The 16888-nt window shown below is 42.7% G+C and overlaps 1 protein-coding gene and 1 long non-coding RNA gene across 8 annotated transcripts in view; one reads left to right on the plus strand and one right to left on the minus strand.

The window, feature by feature from the left end:
• jph3a (junctophilin 3a) overlaps window positions 1–16888 on the plus strand; it is a 45063-nt gene that overhangs the window by 10336 nt on the left and 17839 nt on the right. For 2 of the 7 annotated variants that reach the window (XM_061815779.1, XM_061815782.1), the window contains exon 1: window positions 418–1784. The exons of 1 other annotated variant lie outside the window; for it this stretch is intronic. In XM_061815779.1, the coding sequence (XP_061671763.1) occupies window positions 1403–1784 (382 nt within the window). In that variant the 5' untranslated portion in view covers window positions 418–1402. Of the gene's footprint in view, window positions 1–412; window positions 1785–5782; window positions 5844–16888 lie in introns of those variants that run through there. 4 more of the 7 variants (XM_061815785.1, XM_061815781.1, XM_061815780.1 and 1 more) reach the window with 4 other exon arrangements.
• The window catches only part of LOC133498656 (uncharacterized), a 32693-nt gene that overhangs the window by 7126 nt on the left and 8679 nt on the right, over window positions 1–16888 (minus strand). Inside the window, exon 2 of the long non-coding RNA XR_009794400.1 lies at window positions 11379–11438. This is a non-coding gene — a long non-coding RNA (uncharacterized LOC133498656). The remainder of the gene's footprint in view (window positions 1–11378; window positions 11439–16888) is intronic.

Below are 16888 nucleotides of genomic sequence, written 5' to 3' on the forward strand. Positions count from 1 at the left end.
GAAAAACTCATTGTGCACAAAAATGGTAAAAAATGGGGGGGGGGGGGAATCAAAGATTTAGATGGAAGGGCACCTTTATGTACTATTACGTGATTGTAAAGCCATTGTTATTGGACAGTGATGATACAATGTTTTTTTCCATATTCCAGTTTTGAAGATTATTTTGGGATTTTTCATGGCATTAAAGTTCAACCTGGGTCTATGTGGTTCTCAATAAAGCCCATTGAAGTGACGGCTATCAACCACTGGTTCCTAAAAGGCAGTGTGAGAGAGTGAAATGATGCTGGATAATCAAGAAAAGCAGGCTGTATCCCCAAAGGAAGAGCACAGAGAGCTCCATACAGGCTGCTGTTGGCACCATCCTTCTGTCTCTATCTCTTTAAGAGCGTAGAGACGGCATGTGTGTGTGTGTGTGTGTGTGTGTGTCCGTGTGCGCGTATGTGGGGGAGGGCTATTGGCTGGGGTGGAACAGTCCTGTAATGAGTAGATAGAAGAGAGACCAGCGATAGAAAGAGAACTACAATGAGGCCAAAAATCGAGAGAAGGGCAGATGATTTGGTGAAATTGAGAGATTCGACAACAAGTCTGGTTCAGGGAGATGCTGGAATTGAGAAGACAATGGAGAGTAATATTTCCTTTCTGCTTCTCTTGACACCCTAAAGAGAGAGCCTCCTGTGCAGCGTGGTGAGAGGTGAATGAAACGGGAGATGACCACACTCCACTTTACTTAGGCATCTGAATTTTTGCTGTAACGACTACATGTTTGGATTGTTGTTTCAACGTTTGTTTTTGGAGCCTTTCGATAGAGAAATAGCGTCAACTTTATTCTCTTTTTTTCTTCTTCTGAATAACATACCAACGTGTGTAGGACATCAGCTTCACATCTCCATATCTGCCAGCGTGGGAGTGATCCTGGGATGCTGTCATGGATAATTGAGCCGAGCACGCCTGATGGTCCTGTCGTTACTCAGTAGGGCTGTGGGACGAGTAGAAAAGCCTAACCCTCGCTTGTCTGGAGCGCCCTGCTGCACGACTGAGACAAAAGGACGGCAAGCTCTATGACTGCACGAAGGGTGGAGAAGATGGCATCGGACGAGGATAAGAAGCATTGTTAGGCCACTTGTCCAAGAGAAAGAGTACGTATGACATCTGTCTTCCTTGCTGCAGACTCCACACAGAAGCTAAAATTTCCTATACATCATATATGATGCCCATAGAGCCTTCCTGTCATCCCTAAGAGGAAACTGGATTTCACAATTGGATGCAAGGAAGTCAGAGGCCTGTGCCTCCCTGAGACCTGATCCAGACAAGGCCTCCTCCCTTCTTGCTACTGTTGAGTAAACTAGGCCTTTGCATTTCTTTTTCTAGACATTCTAAGGATTTGCCTAAACCTGTTTCATGCATGTCCACTGGAGGAAGGTTTGACTTTGATGACGGCGGGTCGTACTGTGGGGGGTGGGAGCAAGGAAAAGCCCATGGCAGAGGGCTCTGCACGGGGCCACAGGGACAGGGCGAGTATGCAGGGGCATGGAGTCACGGCTTTGAGGTCCTGGGCGTGTACACATGGCCCAGTGGGAATAGCTATCAAGGCACCTGGGCGCAGGGCAAGCGGCATGGCATTGGAGTGGAAAGCAAGGGCCGCTGGAATTATAAAGGGGAATGGACGCAAGGTTTTAAAGGTCGCTACGGACAGTTGGAGAGCACAGCAAGTGGTGCCCGCTATGAGGGGACATGGAGCAACAGCCTCCAGGACGGATATGGAACTGAAACCTACTCTGATGGAGGTAAAGATGATTTAGTGTCTCATTGTGATCTTGTCCCACTCCCGCTGCTATTACAATAAACTACCATTTGCTGATACCAGTGTTTTTCAGGATACAAGCTGGACAAACATTAGCACAGTATCTTTATGCTTAGCCCATCTACCTCACAGTTCTGAAGTTTGGGGTTCGAATTTGGCCCTAATCTACCATGTGGATTTGCTTGTTCTCCCCGTGCTTGCGTAAATTGGCTCCAGCTCACTCATGAGTAGTATAGAAAATGGATGGATAGAAAATGAACAATTTGCTGAGCCTGGTGTAAAATACCGAACTTCTCAAGTGCAGTGACATAGACATGTGGGTCACATCCATTAAAGACATCAGGCAGCCTGTGTCTGTATCATTAATGATAAAACATTTTAATAAAAGGAAAAAAGAGGTACACAATCAGCCTCTTTCCTGCTCAGCAGCCTCTGTGCTGTAAAGTCACCATGGTAACACAAAGACATCAGGTCAGCATGTCATTAGAGACCAGAGTACGGCTGTCCTGCACTCTAATACTTCCAATTTAGGCCGATTTATGTGTAATGCATTGTAGGCTGAATGAAGTGATTGAATGTTGGGTGGAGGAAGAGAGAACAAAGCCCTCTAAAGACGTCTTTTTATTGTGAAGTTTCTGTTACAAAAAGCTCTATTCAGGAAATATAAACTAGACACTGAACGTGAGGGGTGGGGCAAACTCTGCTGTGTCACACAATACGTCTGCCCCAGTCTTCCGATCACGTGAATGACCGCTGACAGAGGGAATACAGCATGCACACGCTGACACATTTTCTCCAAGTCAGTAAATTTAACAACAAAACAAACAGGACAATTGGACATGAATTGGAGGCTTCAAGCAGACACCCAGGCAGCTCAAGCATGCTTCTTTTCAGAACCACATACAGCTCCCAATCACGTTGAAGACAATCAAGCAGTAACTCAGTGCTTCTCAAATAGTGGGGTGAAGCTTTTATTATTGTTTTTATTTAAATGTATTTTTCACGATAAAGTGGGGCGGCACACTGGATCAGCTGGAAAGTGTTGGCCTCACAGTTCTTAGGTCCAGGGTTTGATCCCGGCCCTGCCTGTGTGGAGTTTGCATGTTTTCCTGGTGCCTGCATTGGTTTTCTCTGGGCATGCCGGTTTCCTCCCACATCCTAAAAACATGCAACATTACCGTAATTCCCAGCCTATAGAGTGCACCTGGTTATAAGCCTCGGTACAAAGAAAGAGATTATCCTATCCTAGCACAGCGCTAGCGGAAATTACGGTAATTGAACACTCCAAATCGCCCTTAGGTGTGATTGTGGATGTGGCTGATTGTCTCTATGTGCCCTGCAATTGGGTAGCAACCAGTTCAGGGTGCACTCTGCCTCCTGCCCGTTGACAGCTGGGTTAGGCTCCAGCACTCCTGCAAGTGTGAGGATGAGCAGCTAAGAAATTGGATGGATGGACAATGAATTGGTGCAATAAGTCGGTCAGAAATGTTTACAGTTTAAAAAAAGATTGTTTTTTCTATTTGAGGCAAATTGATGCGCTTAAAATCTTTGCTGTTACAGACTAAAAAACAATGTTAAAGTTATTCTTTGTTGTGAGTTGAACTATATTTCTAATTTATTTTTTGTTTTCTTTAAGAATACAATGTTATGGAAAGCTGTACTGAAATAATTTTATAGACAAATGATAATATTTATAGGTGCAACGGAGAGTGGGGGGGGTGGCGCGAATTGTTTTCTTCTTGCTAGGAGGGGCATAACAGAAAATAATTGAGAACACTGCAGTAACCCAAGACGGCAGATGACAAAAACAAAGTCCTTTATTGCTATATATGCCCTGCGATTGGCTGGCAACCAGTTCAGGGTGTACCCCGCCTCCTGCCCGTCGACAGCTGGAATAGGCCCAATTGGTTTTGCGTGTAATCAACAGGGACATGGGCATGCTTTTACAAAGCCATTCGCCTTTGAGTTTCCTTATCCTATCATTACAACATGGCAGTAAAGCACGCTCGTAAGTGGTTTCTTATCTGCTGTGTTGTAAGGTAAGAGTACTCTTCAGTATGAAGGCTTTATGCAAGCAAGCCTTGGTCTTCAAACTTGCTACAACCAACGTTCCCTCTAATTTTTTACGTGTCTGAGCAAACACACTAAAACCGTGAGCGCCATCAGATGTATGCACTGTGGTCAGACCAGTGTCATCCATTGAAGTTTCACGCCTTATTCAAAGATTCAGATTACAGCATTTACATTCCCATCAGAACATTTTTAAGAACAATTTTGTGTTTTTGCAAACTTACAATGAAAATGTAAACAAACAAAAAAAATACATTGCTAATCAAATCAAGCCAACTATAAACTGTAAATTTGAAATGTCGGATTCAACTTTGTTTCATTTTTTTTAAACCCACAATGATATCCCCGTCTGTTTTTCTTGGTGTAAAACTGAATTGCTGAATTATTGCTTGCAGAATATCTTTAGCAATGCATGTTGAAAGCTGAATGATGCTACAAACCAGTTTTAAGCTTAATCCTATGAGGTCTCCTATATTTAAAATACAGAATTAGCTTTTTGTGCACTGTTTTGTCAAGGCTTTCATCCTCTATCAGGCTGTGCCAAGGTGGAATTTTAACATTATACACCATCTCATCCTGTACTTTGGCTTCAAACTAGACCTTTTTTACTCAAAAAAAAAAGAGAAAATCTCATCCAGTTTCACCACTTTTTCTTCTATTATTCACATAACCCGAGATTCATTAAAGCAACAGAACTTTTTTTTTTTTTTTTTTTTTTACTTTTACCATTATTATTGAGAGTAAACACAAGCAGCATGTTTAACGAAGTTTGTAATTATGAGTGAACCCTATTAAGAGCCGAAGGAGGCGGAGTCAGATGAACTATCAGGAGACCCTGTGCTTCCGTGTTGAGAAAAAAAAAAGTCAGGCTGTGGTTCACCGCACTGGATTGGTTTTTATGTGCGCTGAGAATGTCTATGCATTTCTACTCATAACAAATTTTACACGTTTGATTTTTCGTGCTCGACTGTGCAGATTTGCAAGTGCGATTGCGCCCGCACAGTGACTGAAAATCCCATGACATTCCCTGACCCAAGCCAAATATTTTTTTTTATTTACCAGACTTTCCCAGACCTGGAAAAGGCAACGTTTCTTCCCATGATATTCCAGAAATTCCCCGACCCGTATGAACCCTGCACCCATAAAACTAAAATTGTGCAATATATAAAATGAAAAGTAGCATGGCAGGGGTTGTAACTGTTCTCGAAAATTGTGATTCAGCATTTGTTTTTCTCGGCAGACTCGAATACCAATTTAGGTCACCAGCAATTCATGAACAGCCCTAGTTTTTACTCTGTCAAACTAGTGGTATGGAGCTTGCCCTCCACTTGCAAGGGTTCCCAGAAAATGTATAGAGCCGTTTTAACCCCCTAAAAATCTTTGGCCTGTAGAGTTATCATACTGTCACATTACTAGTACAGCATTTGCTCAACTGTTTGTTCAACTATTCGCCAATTCACTGACTCTTTTCCTGGAGTTACTCATCACCGCACTTGATGGAGAGTCACATCGAAGAAGGCATAGACCCTGTACATAACTTCAGGTTTGCAGGAGGGGACACAGACTGGCACTTCCGTTGATTCATCTCGCAAACCTACACTTCCTAGCCACCAAAATGGATGAATTTCAACTGCGGAGCAAGACCTGTAAAGACTTTGCTTCACAGAGACTTGGCTTTGTGGATGCGTTCCTGGCGGAGTTGTGACGCTACCCTGCTTTCATCATTATCAGGTGGATGCATCGCGGAGCTACCACAGAAATCGAAAAGTGGTGGAATATGGTTTTATATCAATGAGAAATGATGCATGGATGTAACACAGCTCAGCACACACTGCAGCCTGCTTTTGGAGTCATTTTTGAACTGTAACCCATTTACCTCGCCATGTAAATTCGCCTCTTTCATTCTCATAGGTTGCACCCCATATTCCACCCCAAGCTAGCATGAATGCAGAACTGCTAACGCTCGCCGAGCAGGTAAATGAGATTGAGAAAAAACACCCAGATTCACTGCTCATTATCCTAGGAGATATTAACACAGTTAATCTTAAGCACGAACTCCCTACATATAAGCAATACATAAAATGTCCGACGAGGGAAAATAACACACAAGATGACTGCTATACCACATTTAATATGTGCCAAGCCTTTGTTAAAAATCAGTTTAAAAGTGGACCAATGAGGCAAAATTACAACTTCAAAGCTGCTTTGACTGCACAGACTGGAGGCTTTGAAAATTCTATGAAAAGCCGAGATGAATTAAGAGATATTGTGACCACATACTGCATGTCAGTTTCTGTGAGGAGGTGTGTGTCCCAACAAAAACTTTTTGGATGTTGAATAACAACAAGCCGTGGTTTGCAGCCAGACTCTGCCGGGCTAAAAAGGACGCATACCATAGTGGGGATGGGCCCACTCTACTTTTTAAACAATTTATTTGTGTGATACGGCTGCAAATAAGTATTTGAACACCTGATAAAACCAATGTTAATATTTGGTATAGTAACCTTGGTTTGTAATTACAGAGGTCAAACGTTTCCTGTAGTTGTACACCAGGTTTGCACACACTGCAGGATCTTCAATGTTCTGACTGAGGGAAAGAGGTTGTTCCCCAAAATCTCACAATACATGACCGCGATCATCCTCTCCTTAATACAGTGCAGTCGTGCAGAAAAACACCCCCAAAGCATGATGCTACAACCCCCATGCTTCACATTAGGGATGGTGTTCTTGGGATGGAACTCATCATTCGTCTTCCTCCAAACACGGTTCGTGGAATTATGACCAAAAAGTTCCATTTTGGTCTCATCTGACCACAAAACTTTCTCCCATGACTCCTCTGTATCATCCAAATGGTCATTGGCAAACTTTCGATGGGCCTTGACATGTGCTAGTTTAAGCAGGGGAACCTTCCGTGCCATGCATGATTTCAAACCATGACGTATTAGTGTATTACCAACAGTCACGTTGGAAAAGGTGCTCCTGGCACTTTTCAGGTCATTGACCAAGTCCTGTTGTGTTGTCCTAGTTCAGCAGTCGGCAACCCGCGGCTCCGGAGCCTCATGCGGCTCTTTCATCCTTATAATGCGGCTCTGATTGGCTTGGGAAAATAAATTACTAAAAAATTTTTTTTGTATTTAATTGAAGTGCGTTTTATTTGTGTTAGTTTTTTATATTATTTTAGTTTTAAATTTGAAGATTGTGATCTTGAAATATTAAAATATTAATTAAATTATTTGATATTATTTTTTCGTCGCTCAAAATAGACGTCACACTGCGGAAGCGGGTATACCCGCTGAAACGCCGTCTATTTTGAGCGACTTTCAAGCCCGGCAAAGCCAATGGAGAAACATGCTGCGGTAAAGTAGTAGAAGTTTTTTTTTTTTTTCTTCATTTTAGATGTGCGGCTCCCAGTGTTTTCTTTTCCGTGGAAACAGGGTTCAAATGGCTCTTTCGGTGTCAAAGGTTGCCGACCGCTGTCCTAGTTTGATTCCTCAGCTTTCTAAGGACCATTGAATCCCCAAGGGGTGATATCTTGCATGGGACTCCATTCCGATTGAGATTGACCGTCATGTTGAGCTTCTTCCATTTTCTAATGATTGCTTCAACAGTGGATCTTTTTTCACCGAGCTGCTTGGCAATTTCTCTGGAGCCCTTTCCAGCCATGTGAAGTTGTAAAATATTGTCTCTGGTGTCTTTGGATGGCCATGTTACAAGTTTGAGTCTTACTGATTGTATGGGGTTGACAGGTCTCTTTGTCCAGCTAACGACCTCACACAAGTGCATCTGATTCAGGATAATACATGGAGTGGAGGTGGACTTTTAAAAGTGGACTAACAGGTCTTTGAGGGTCAGAATTCTAGCTTAGAGACAGGTGTTCAAATACTTATTTGGCACTGTATTATACAAATAAATCATTTAAAAAAATCATACATTGTAATTTCTGAGATATTTCTTTTTAGATTATCTCTCACTAGTGAAATGCACCTATGATGAAAATTTCAGACTCTCCATGATTTCTAAGTGGGAGAACTTGCAATATAGCAGGGTGTTGAAATACTTGTTTTCTTCACTGTATACAGTATTCCGTTTTATTTTGCCAAATCTTCATTCCTTTTTTCCCAGTGCATGCCTCCATCTTTCTAATTTTTCCTCTCCCTGCACAATGCCATCTGCAAACATCATGGTCCAAGGGGATTCCAGTCCAAACCTCTTCTGTCAGCCTATAATTTATCACAGCAAAATGGAAGGGGCTCAGAGTTGATCCCTGATGCAGTCCCACCTCCACCTTAAATTCTTCTGTCACAGTCACAGCACACCTCACCATTGTTTGATGCTTTCATACATTTCCTGTACTATTCTATCATATTTGTCCACCACACTAGACTTCCACATGCAGTATCACAGTTCCTCTTTTTCTAGATCCACAAAGACATAATGTATCTCCTTCAGACCTTCTTTGTACTTTCCACTTGCATCCTGAAGGCAAATAATACATCTGTTGCCCGCAGATGTTTACTTCTGTCCTGAGTCTAGCCTCCACTGCACTTTACCATAACCTCATTGTGTGGCTCATCAACTTTATTCCTATTTCATTCCCACAGCTCTGCAAATCACATTTGTTCTAAAAAAAATGGGAACTAGCACACTTATCCTCCATCTTCTTGCCCACTAGTATTGTGTTAAAAAAGCTGGTCAAAAACTCAACTACCACCTCTCCTTGCTTCCACACCTTGAAAGGTATATCATAAGGACCAACTGCCTTCCCATTTTTCATCCTTTAGTGCCTTTCTAACTTCCCCCATACTAATCATTGCCGCTTCCTTGTCCTTCACACTTGCATCTTCTACTTTTCCTTCTCTCTCATTTTCTTTATTCATCAACATCAACTCCATCTACTTAGCACACTACTGCCACCAGTCTACACTTTTCCATCTCTTTCCTTAGTCACCCTGACCTGCTGCACTTTCTTTCCATCTCTATCCCTCTGTCTGGCCAACTTGTAGAGATCCTTTTCTACTTCTATCATGTCCAACCTTGTGTTCATGTCTTATGCCTCTTTTTTTAGTCTTCGCCACCTCTACATTTGGCCTACATCGCATCTCAATGTATACCTTTCGTCTCTCGTCAGACCTCTCAGTGTCCCACTTCTTCTTTGGTACCCTCTTTCCTTGTATGAGTTCCTATATTTTGGGGTTCTACCACCAAGTCTCCTTCTCCCCTTTCCAACCAGAAGACACACCAAGTACTCTCCTGCCTGTCTCGCTGATTACCTTTGCCATAGTATTCCAGTCTTCCGGCAGTTGCTCCTGTCCAGCAAGAGTTTGTCTCACCTCTTTCCGAAAGGCCGCACAACATTCTTCCTTTCTCATTTTCCACCACATGGTTCTTTGCTCTACTGTGGTAAGCCCTCTCCAGATTGGGATAAGATCCTGCCCCAATTAGAGGAGTTCAAGTATCTTGGGATTTTGTTCCTGAGTGGGGGAAGAATGGAGCAGGAGATCAACAGACGTATTGGTGTGGCATCTGCAGTGATGTGTGTTATATTATTGGTGGTAAAGAAGAAGCTAAGTCAAAAGGTGACGTCCTCAATTTACTGATCAATCCATAGTCCTACCCTCACCTGTTGTCACAAGCTGTTGATGAAATAAGATCCTGGATACAAGCTGCCAAAATGAGTTCCCTCCGCAGGGTGTCTGGGCTCTCCCTCAGAGATAGGCTGAGATACTCGGTCATCCAGGAGGAACTCAAAATAGAGCCACTGCTCTGCGACATTGAAAGCAGCCAGATGAGTTGGCTGTGGCATCTGACTCGGATGCCTCTTGGAAGCCTCTCAGGTGAGGTGTTCTGAGTACTTCCCATTTGCTGGAGGGATAGGAGATGACGAAGGACACACTGGAGAGACTACATCTCTTGGATGATCTGGGAAGGCCTTGGTATCCTCCCAGAAGTGGTGGATGAAGGAAAGAGGGAAGTCTGGAGATTCCTGCTAACGCAACTGTCCCTGTGATCCGACCTCAAATAAGCAGTTCAAGACGGATGAATGGATGAATATATGAATAATAATAATTATAAGAAACAGGCACACTAGCAGTTAATATCAATAATGGCTCTGACCAGCCATGGCTTCGAAAGCTTTTTCATAATTTAGATCGGGGTTGGCCAACCCGCAGTTCTCGAGCCGCATGGCGCTCTTTGCCCATTTTCATGTGGCTCTCATCAAGGCACATAAGTATATCGAAGTTCTGTTCTTTTTAATGTACGTACACATGCACTTTGCATGAGTTCATTATGGTAATTGCAAGGGTGCTTTGCTTGCATATATTACGATATTTGCGTGCACAATTTTCTCGAGTTTATTGTGGTTGTTTTGGGTATTGTGAAAACAAGCTAAGTGTGTGTGGGGATGTGTGTCTCTGTGAGTGAGACGAGACTGTGCAGGTGTGTACAATGAGTGCAATGGTGACCAGGGAAGAGTAGCTTTAAGGTTCCCACCACGCAGCTCAGCTGAGGAACGAGAGAAGGAAGTTAACTGTGAGGACGACGACCTTGGCCCCGGAGAAGAAATCTCCCTTGTGTCTACTGATCACGACCAGACGACCGTAGGAGGAAAGGTTAAAATGGTATTTTTGCAAAACTGGCAGACACATTGAATGAAAATAGCTTGAACATTCCCAGTCGGAATGTGATCTTTGGAGAAAATAATTTCTTCAATTTTGATCTCAAAATGGAAGGGGAAGATGCAAAGTTAAAAAAAAAAAATATGTGGATGAACACAGTACTAGCCACTCTGTCTTTTGTGTCATACATCATTTCACACTTTCAAAGCTTCACTTCAGCTCATTACAGATTAACATGGACCTGGCATCCATTTTCTGAGCCGTTTATCCTCACAAGAGCACCTTATCTTCACAAGGGTTGTGGGAGTGCTGGAGCCAATCCGAGCTGTCATCGGGAAGAAGCAGGGTTCACCCTGACCTGGTTGCCAACCAATCGCAGGGCACATGGAGACAGACAACAATCACACTCACAATCACACCGAGGGGCAATTTAGGGTCTCAAATTAATGCATGTTTTTGGGATTTGGGAGGAAACCGGAGTGCCCAGAGAAAACCCAAGCAGGCATGGGGAGAACATGCAAACTCCACACAGGCGGAGCCGGGATTTGAACCCTGATTGTCAAAACTGTGAGGCCAACGCTCTACAGCAGTTCCACTGTCCCACAAAAGGAATACAATGAACGAGAATTTATTTTTTTAAAAATGCCTCAGCCACGTCATTGACATCATGTCTCCTGAAAACAAAAATCTCAGACAAATGGTATCAAACCTTCAACTGTCCTGCCACAATGAACAGAGAATACCAGACATTAGCATGGCTACTGATTCACAGTTGCACTCAGACCTCCAGTCATTGAGTATTTTAGTTTTGCATTCAATGAGAGTTGTGACATTCATTGAAGAAAATAAGTATTTGAACACCCTGCTATATTGCAAGTTCTCCCACTTACAAATCATGGAGGGGTCTGGAATTTTCATCGGAGGTTCATATCCACTGTGAGAGAGACCATCTAAAAAGAAAAATCCAGAAATCAAAATGTTTGAATTCTTAACGATTTATTTAAATGACTGTCATGTTTAACTTCTTCCATTTTGTAATGATTGCTCCAACAGTGGGCCTTTTTTCACTAAGCTGCTTGGTAATTTCTCCGTAGCCCTGTGAGCCATGTGAAGTTGTACAATTTTGTCTCTGGTGTCTTTGGACAGCTCTTTGCTCTAGGCCATGTTACAAGTTTGAGTCTTACTGATTGTGTGAGGTGGACAGGTGTCTTTATGCAGCTAACGACCTCACACAGGTGCATTTGATTCAGGATAATACATGGAGTGGAGGTAGACAGGTGCTCAAATACTTATTTGCAGCTGTTTCATACAAAATCATGCATTGTGATTTCTGGATTTTCCTTTTTAGATTATCTCTCTCGCGGTGGACATGCATGTACGATGAAAATTTCAGACCCCTCCATGATTTCTAAGTGGGAGAACTTGCAATATAGCAGGGTGTCCAAATACTCGTTTTCTTCACCGTACAAGACAAGGCTTGGTTCAACCGTGTCTGCGTGCAGAAGAGCACTTTTTTTTTTTTTTTATTAGTGAAGCACAGTGGAACAACTGGTGAGAGCGTTGGCCTCATGGTTCTGGGGACCTGGGTTTAAATACCAGCCCCACCTGTGTGGAGTTCGCATGTTCTTCCAGTGCCTGCGTGGGTTTCGTACGGACACTCCGGTTTCCTCCCATATCTCAAAAACATGCACTGATTGGAGACTCTAAATTGCCCTTTAGTGTGATTGTGAGTGTGTTTCTATGTGCCTTGCGATTGGCTGGCAACCAGTTCAGCATGTACCCCAGCTCCTCCCTGATGATAGCTGGGATAGGCTTCAGCACTCCAGCAACCATTGTAAGGATAAGTGGCTCAGAAAATGGATGGATTTTAAATTACTGGCCTGTTGTCTTGGTATTCTGTAGGGGTTAATTTTTCTTATCATGCTTGTGTGACATTTACAATAAATCTAGCTATATATGCATGTGAGGAGGAATTGATATTAATGTGTATGATGTGGCTCTTTGGCTTTTTCATGTGTCTGATGTGGCTATTTTGCTGTAACAGTAAAAAAAAAAAAAAAAAAAGTGGCTCTTGATCTCTGACTGCTTGGCCACCCCTGCTTTAGATGATGCATGTTTTTAGCATGTTTGTTTTTGAGATTGATATCAGTGTAAGATTGACAAGCTTTCAGGAATCATGTACACTACAGCAATTGTTATCCAAATGCTAATTTCTTTCTGCCCACACATGATGTTTACATTCTTGAATTAATATTTGTGTGCATAATTTCCTGTTTGCATAGCCTAATTGGAAATTAATATAGACATACTGTACTGGACCTTTCAGACCTGTCAATCACTCGTACAATAATAGCCAATCAGATAGCCGCATTATCTAAATCCCTGGTCTTAATCCCTCTTGTCGTCATGTCCCACAAGCAATGCTGGTTATCAATTGCCTGTGCTTTGAAAAGTTGATGTTACGAACAAAATGGTCCTCAGATGCGCTTGGGAAACGTGCAATTCTGATGAAAGATATCGTGCTAGGTTACAAGGGGCTCGGTTGATTAATTTTCCAAAGCCTAAAACACAGTTGACGAAGTGTCTACGATGTATTAAGGCTCGTGGAAGAGCGCACGTACACCTAAGTGTGGACAATATCAACAAACACATGGCTGTATGTTCGCAGGTAAGTGAGATAGAAGTAACTTCTCTGAGTTTGATTTCATTATTATCAGTGCTTTTTACATTGCAGAAGAACAACTTTCACTTTGTTAGCGTCTCACTGACCTGCCAACTTTCACTTTGTTAGCGTATCACTGGCCTGCTGAATGAAGTGTGTAATGTTTTATGCCGAAGAGTCGGGTTAGTGATACGTAAATGGACGATGTCATGCAAGAGAAATGTCTATTTGCCCATTTGTATCACATCGGACTTATAAGACAGAGACATTGGGTTCCATTACGAGCCAAGTGAAATGAATACACCCACTCACTTATAAAGACTACAATAGTTTTACTTGTGATCTTTCCAAGTAAAAAGTACTCACCCTGCTTTACATGCGCAGTACGATTCCACTATTTTATCCTGTTGGACTTCAATAGGAAGTTTGTGAGGAGTCAAAGTTTTTTGCATTGATCACCAACGTTTCGCTGTAACTCTGACATTGCGTCCTGCTCCGTCCAAAATCTGAATTCCGTGTACGTATCCTTACGTGAAAAAGTTGAGACCTCTCTCTAGAACCCTCTTGGGCAAGTCTGGTGCATTTGGCAATAAATACACCGCAATGTTACTGGGAATACAGAATAGAGAATCCACTTCATACCTGTTCTGTTCAATCGCATTTTGGAAGATTGTGGGAGATGCCAACTGTTGCTAAGTGGGGCTGAAGATCGGCAGTCAGAAAGGTCCATTGGGATACTTTTCGTGTGTCCCAGTTACAAACTACAAACTAATTTTACACAGATTTAACCGAACAGTGGTGGCTGAGAAAACAAGACCATGAACCAGGGGTCGGCAACCTTTAACACTCAAAGAGCCATTTCAATCAGGTTTCCATGGAAAAGACAACACTGGGAGCCACAAACACTTTTTGACATCAGCAATGAAGTCTCTCTCTCTCTCTCTCTCTCTCTCTCTCCTCTCTCTCTCTCTCTCTCTCATATATATATATATATATATATATATATATATATATATGTATTTTTTTATTTTTGGGGTGTCCATATGACATTTAAAGAATGTGCGCAGCGGCACGGTGGAACGGAGCGTTGGCCTTACATTTCTGAGGATTTGGGGTCAAATCCCGGCCCCGCCATTGTGGAGTTTGCATGTTCTCCTCGTGCCCAGCGACTGGCTGGCAACCAGTTCAGGGTGTGCCCTGCCTCCTGCCCGATGACAGCTGGGATTTGCTCCAGCACTCCCCGCAACTCGCATGACGATAAGCGGCTCAAACGATGGATGTATGAATGGATATATATTTTCACTTGTAAAATAGTGTATTGCTTATGAAATCCATACAGTCCATCCATGTTTCAGAAAATTTAATTTTATGAATTAAATGAACACATTTTGAACTCCTACAAAAAATATATTAAAATAGCACAGCTGAATGTGTCTTTCAAATGAATTAAAAAGCTGAATTTAGATTATGGATCTAGCAAACTAAAATGCCTTGAGCCATCAGCCTGTGGGCTTTTGTAGCCTGGAGTAAAGTAGACAGGGGGGAGAGTGAGTGTAGTCTTGTTGTTGGAGAGCTCGATGTGCTGCCAGAGCGCTAATTAGCAAAGCAACTAAAAAATCCAGGTGACTCCTGTTCTTCGTCCATCACTGAAATTGCACAAGGTTTGAAGAAAGAAGTTCAAAACTTTGTCTTAATATAAGAAGACATGATACACGTTTTTGAGACAAATAACATACACTTCAATTGGACATTTAAAATTAATTTTCCCAAGCCACGCAGAGCATAAGGATAACAGGAATGAATAAAGGATGAAAGAGCCTGATGCGGCTTCGGAGGCGCAGGTTGCCAACCTCTGCCATGGACGCACCTTTGTTCTTCTACTTCTTGTTGTGCAGTCACTGCAGTGCATACTTGACAGACAACGCAACTTCGTTATGAGTCAAGTCTTAATATTAAGAGCTGCTCAGAATTATTTAACTGTGATATGAAATAAACTTGGAAGAACCTGGGAAACACATTTGTAAATAGACCAAAAAAATTGGACAAATCATAACAAAAAACACAGCTCAACTCAGAGGTTATAATCCTTTTACCGTACAATTAGTTTAAAGTGATTTTATGGTTCAATGCAGTGTAGTCATGCCAAACAACTATCTTTTTCATTTTTGAAAGATTTCACATCTTTGTGTTGACATTTTCTTTTTCTTATCAGGTCATAGGAATGCATTAATGATTTTATTAATAAAAATTCATCTAATACGCTTCTTACCACATAAAAAACAGGTATATTGTCAGGTAAATTACTTTAATGTGAACACAAAGCTGAAGAGGAGGAAGTTACAGTAAGTTACTTCCCTAAAACTAGACGTTGTGCACTGCCCTGCAATATGCTTGTGTTCTCTTCCCACCCCCTCTCTCTTCCAGCACCTGTTCTCAATCAGTCATCACCACCGCTATTTATGCCTGGCTGTTTCCCAAGTTCAACGACAAAGTAATGTAACCTCTCATAGTAGTACTACTGCCCACCAGACTCAAAAAAACGACACTCTTCCTTGTTCCCTTGGTAACTCTTGTCTGTGATATTACAGTAAAACATAAATCTCCGCTTCCCCTCATCGATCCCTCATTTGAAGCACTCTGTGATGCCGTAAAGTTCACCAAAACGGACCTCCAGAACATTTACCATCTCATCCGTATCCGAGAGGGGGATGAGTGGAAAACCGCAATACCCCTTTTGGACACTTTGTGTATCTGGTCATTCCATTCAGTTTAACAAATGCCCCTGCAGTTTTGCAAACAATCACTGACGTACTCCCAAATATTCTCAACTGCTTTGTGTACCTTGATGACATCTTCTTCTCCCACTCCCCCAAAGAACATCGCATCCATGTCCTCCAGCACTTCCTCAAGAATTGTCTATATGTCAAACTGGAAAAATGTAAATTCCACCTGTCCTCAGTACATTTTCTTTGGTATGTCATCTTAAAATGTCAACTACAGCCGGATCCCGCCAAGATCCAAGCCGTCATCAACTGACCCATCCCCACAACACGGAGATAACTGCAATGCTTCCTCGGTTTTGCCAATTTCTACTGTCATTTCATGCTCAACTACAGTAAGGTTGGACTTTCCCTCACATCTACCAGTCCCCCCTATCACTGGAGCCCAGTGGCATCTCAAGCATTCAACAAGCTCAAGTCTCTATTCACCAATGCTCCCGTTCTGTGGCACCATGACCCCTCCCTCAAGTTTGTGGTGGAGGTTGACGCCTCCGGAGCTGGAGCTGTCCTCTCACAGAGAAACACCATGAGCCACAAATAACACCCTTGTTCTTTGTTTTCCCATCGTCTCTTTCCAGCAGAAAGAAACTATGATGTCGGTAACAGGGAATTGCTCGCCATAGTGTGGGCTCTGAAGGAGTGGAGGTACTGCCAGGAGGGGACTGTCCAATGATTTATCTGGACTGGCCACAAAAACCTCGCTTACCTCGATTCCGCTAAATGCCTCAATCTCCAACATGCTTGCTGGGTCCTATTCCTCAGCCCATTTAATTTCAGTCCCTCCTTCCGTCCTGGTTCCAGAGAAACAAAAGCAGATGGCTTGCCCCGTATCCACTCACCACCCAGTACTTCAGCACAACCCGAGCCCATACCTCTGCTCACCTGCCTCATGTGAGCTGCCTCACGGGAGATCGAGCAGGTCATCAAGGAGGCCCAAAAGACCCAACCTGACCCCAAG

The sequence above is a fragment of the Syngnathoides biaculeatus genome, chromosome 3, assembly GCF_019802595.1.
Source record: "Syngnathoides biaculeatus isolate LvHL_M chromosome 3, ASM1980259v1, whole genome shotgun sequence".
Classification (NCBI taxonomy): Eukaryota; Metazoa; Chordata; class Actinopteri; order Syngnathiformes; family Syngnathidae; genus Syngnathoides; species Syngnathoides biaculeatus.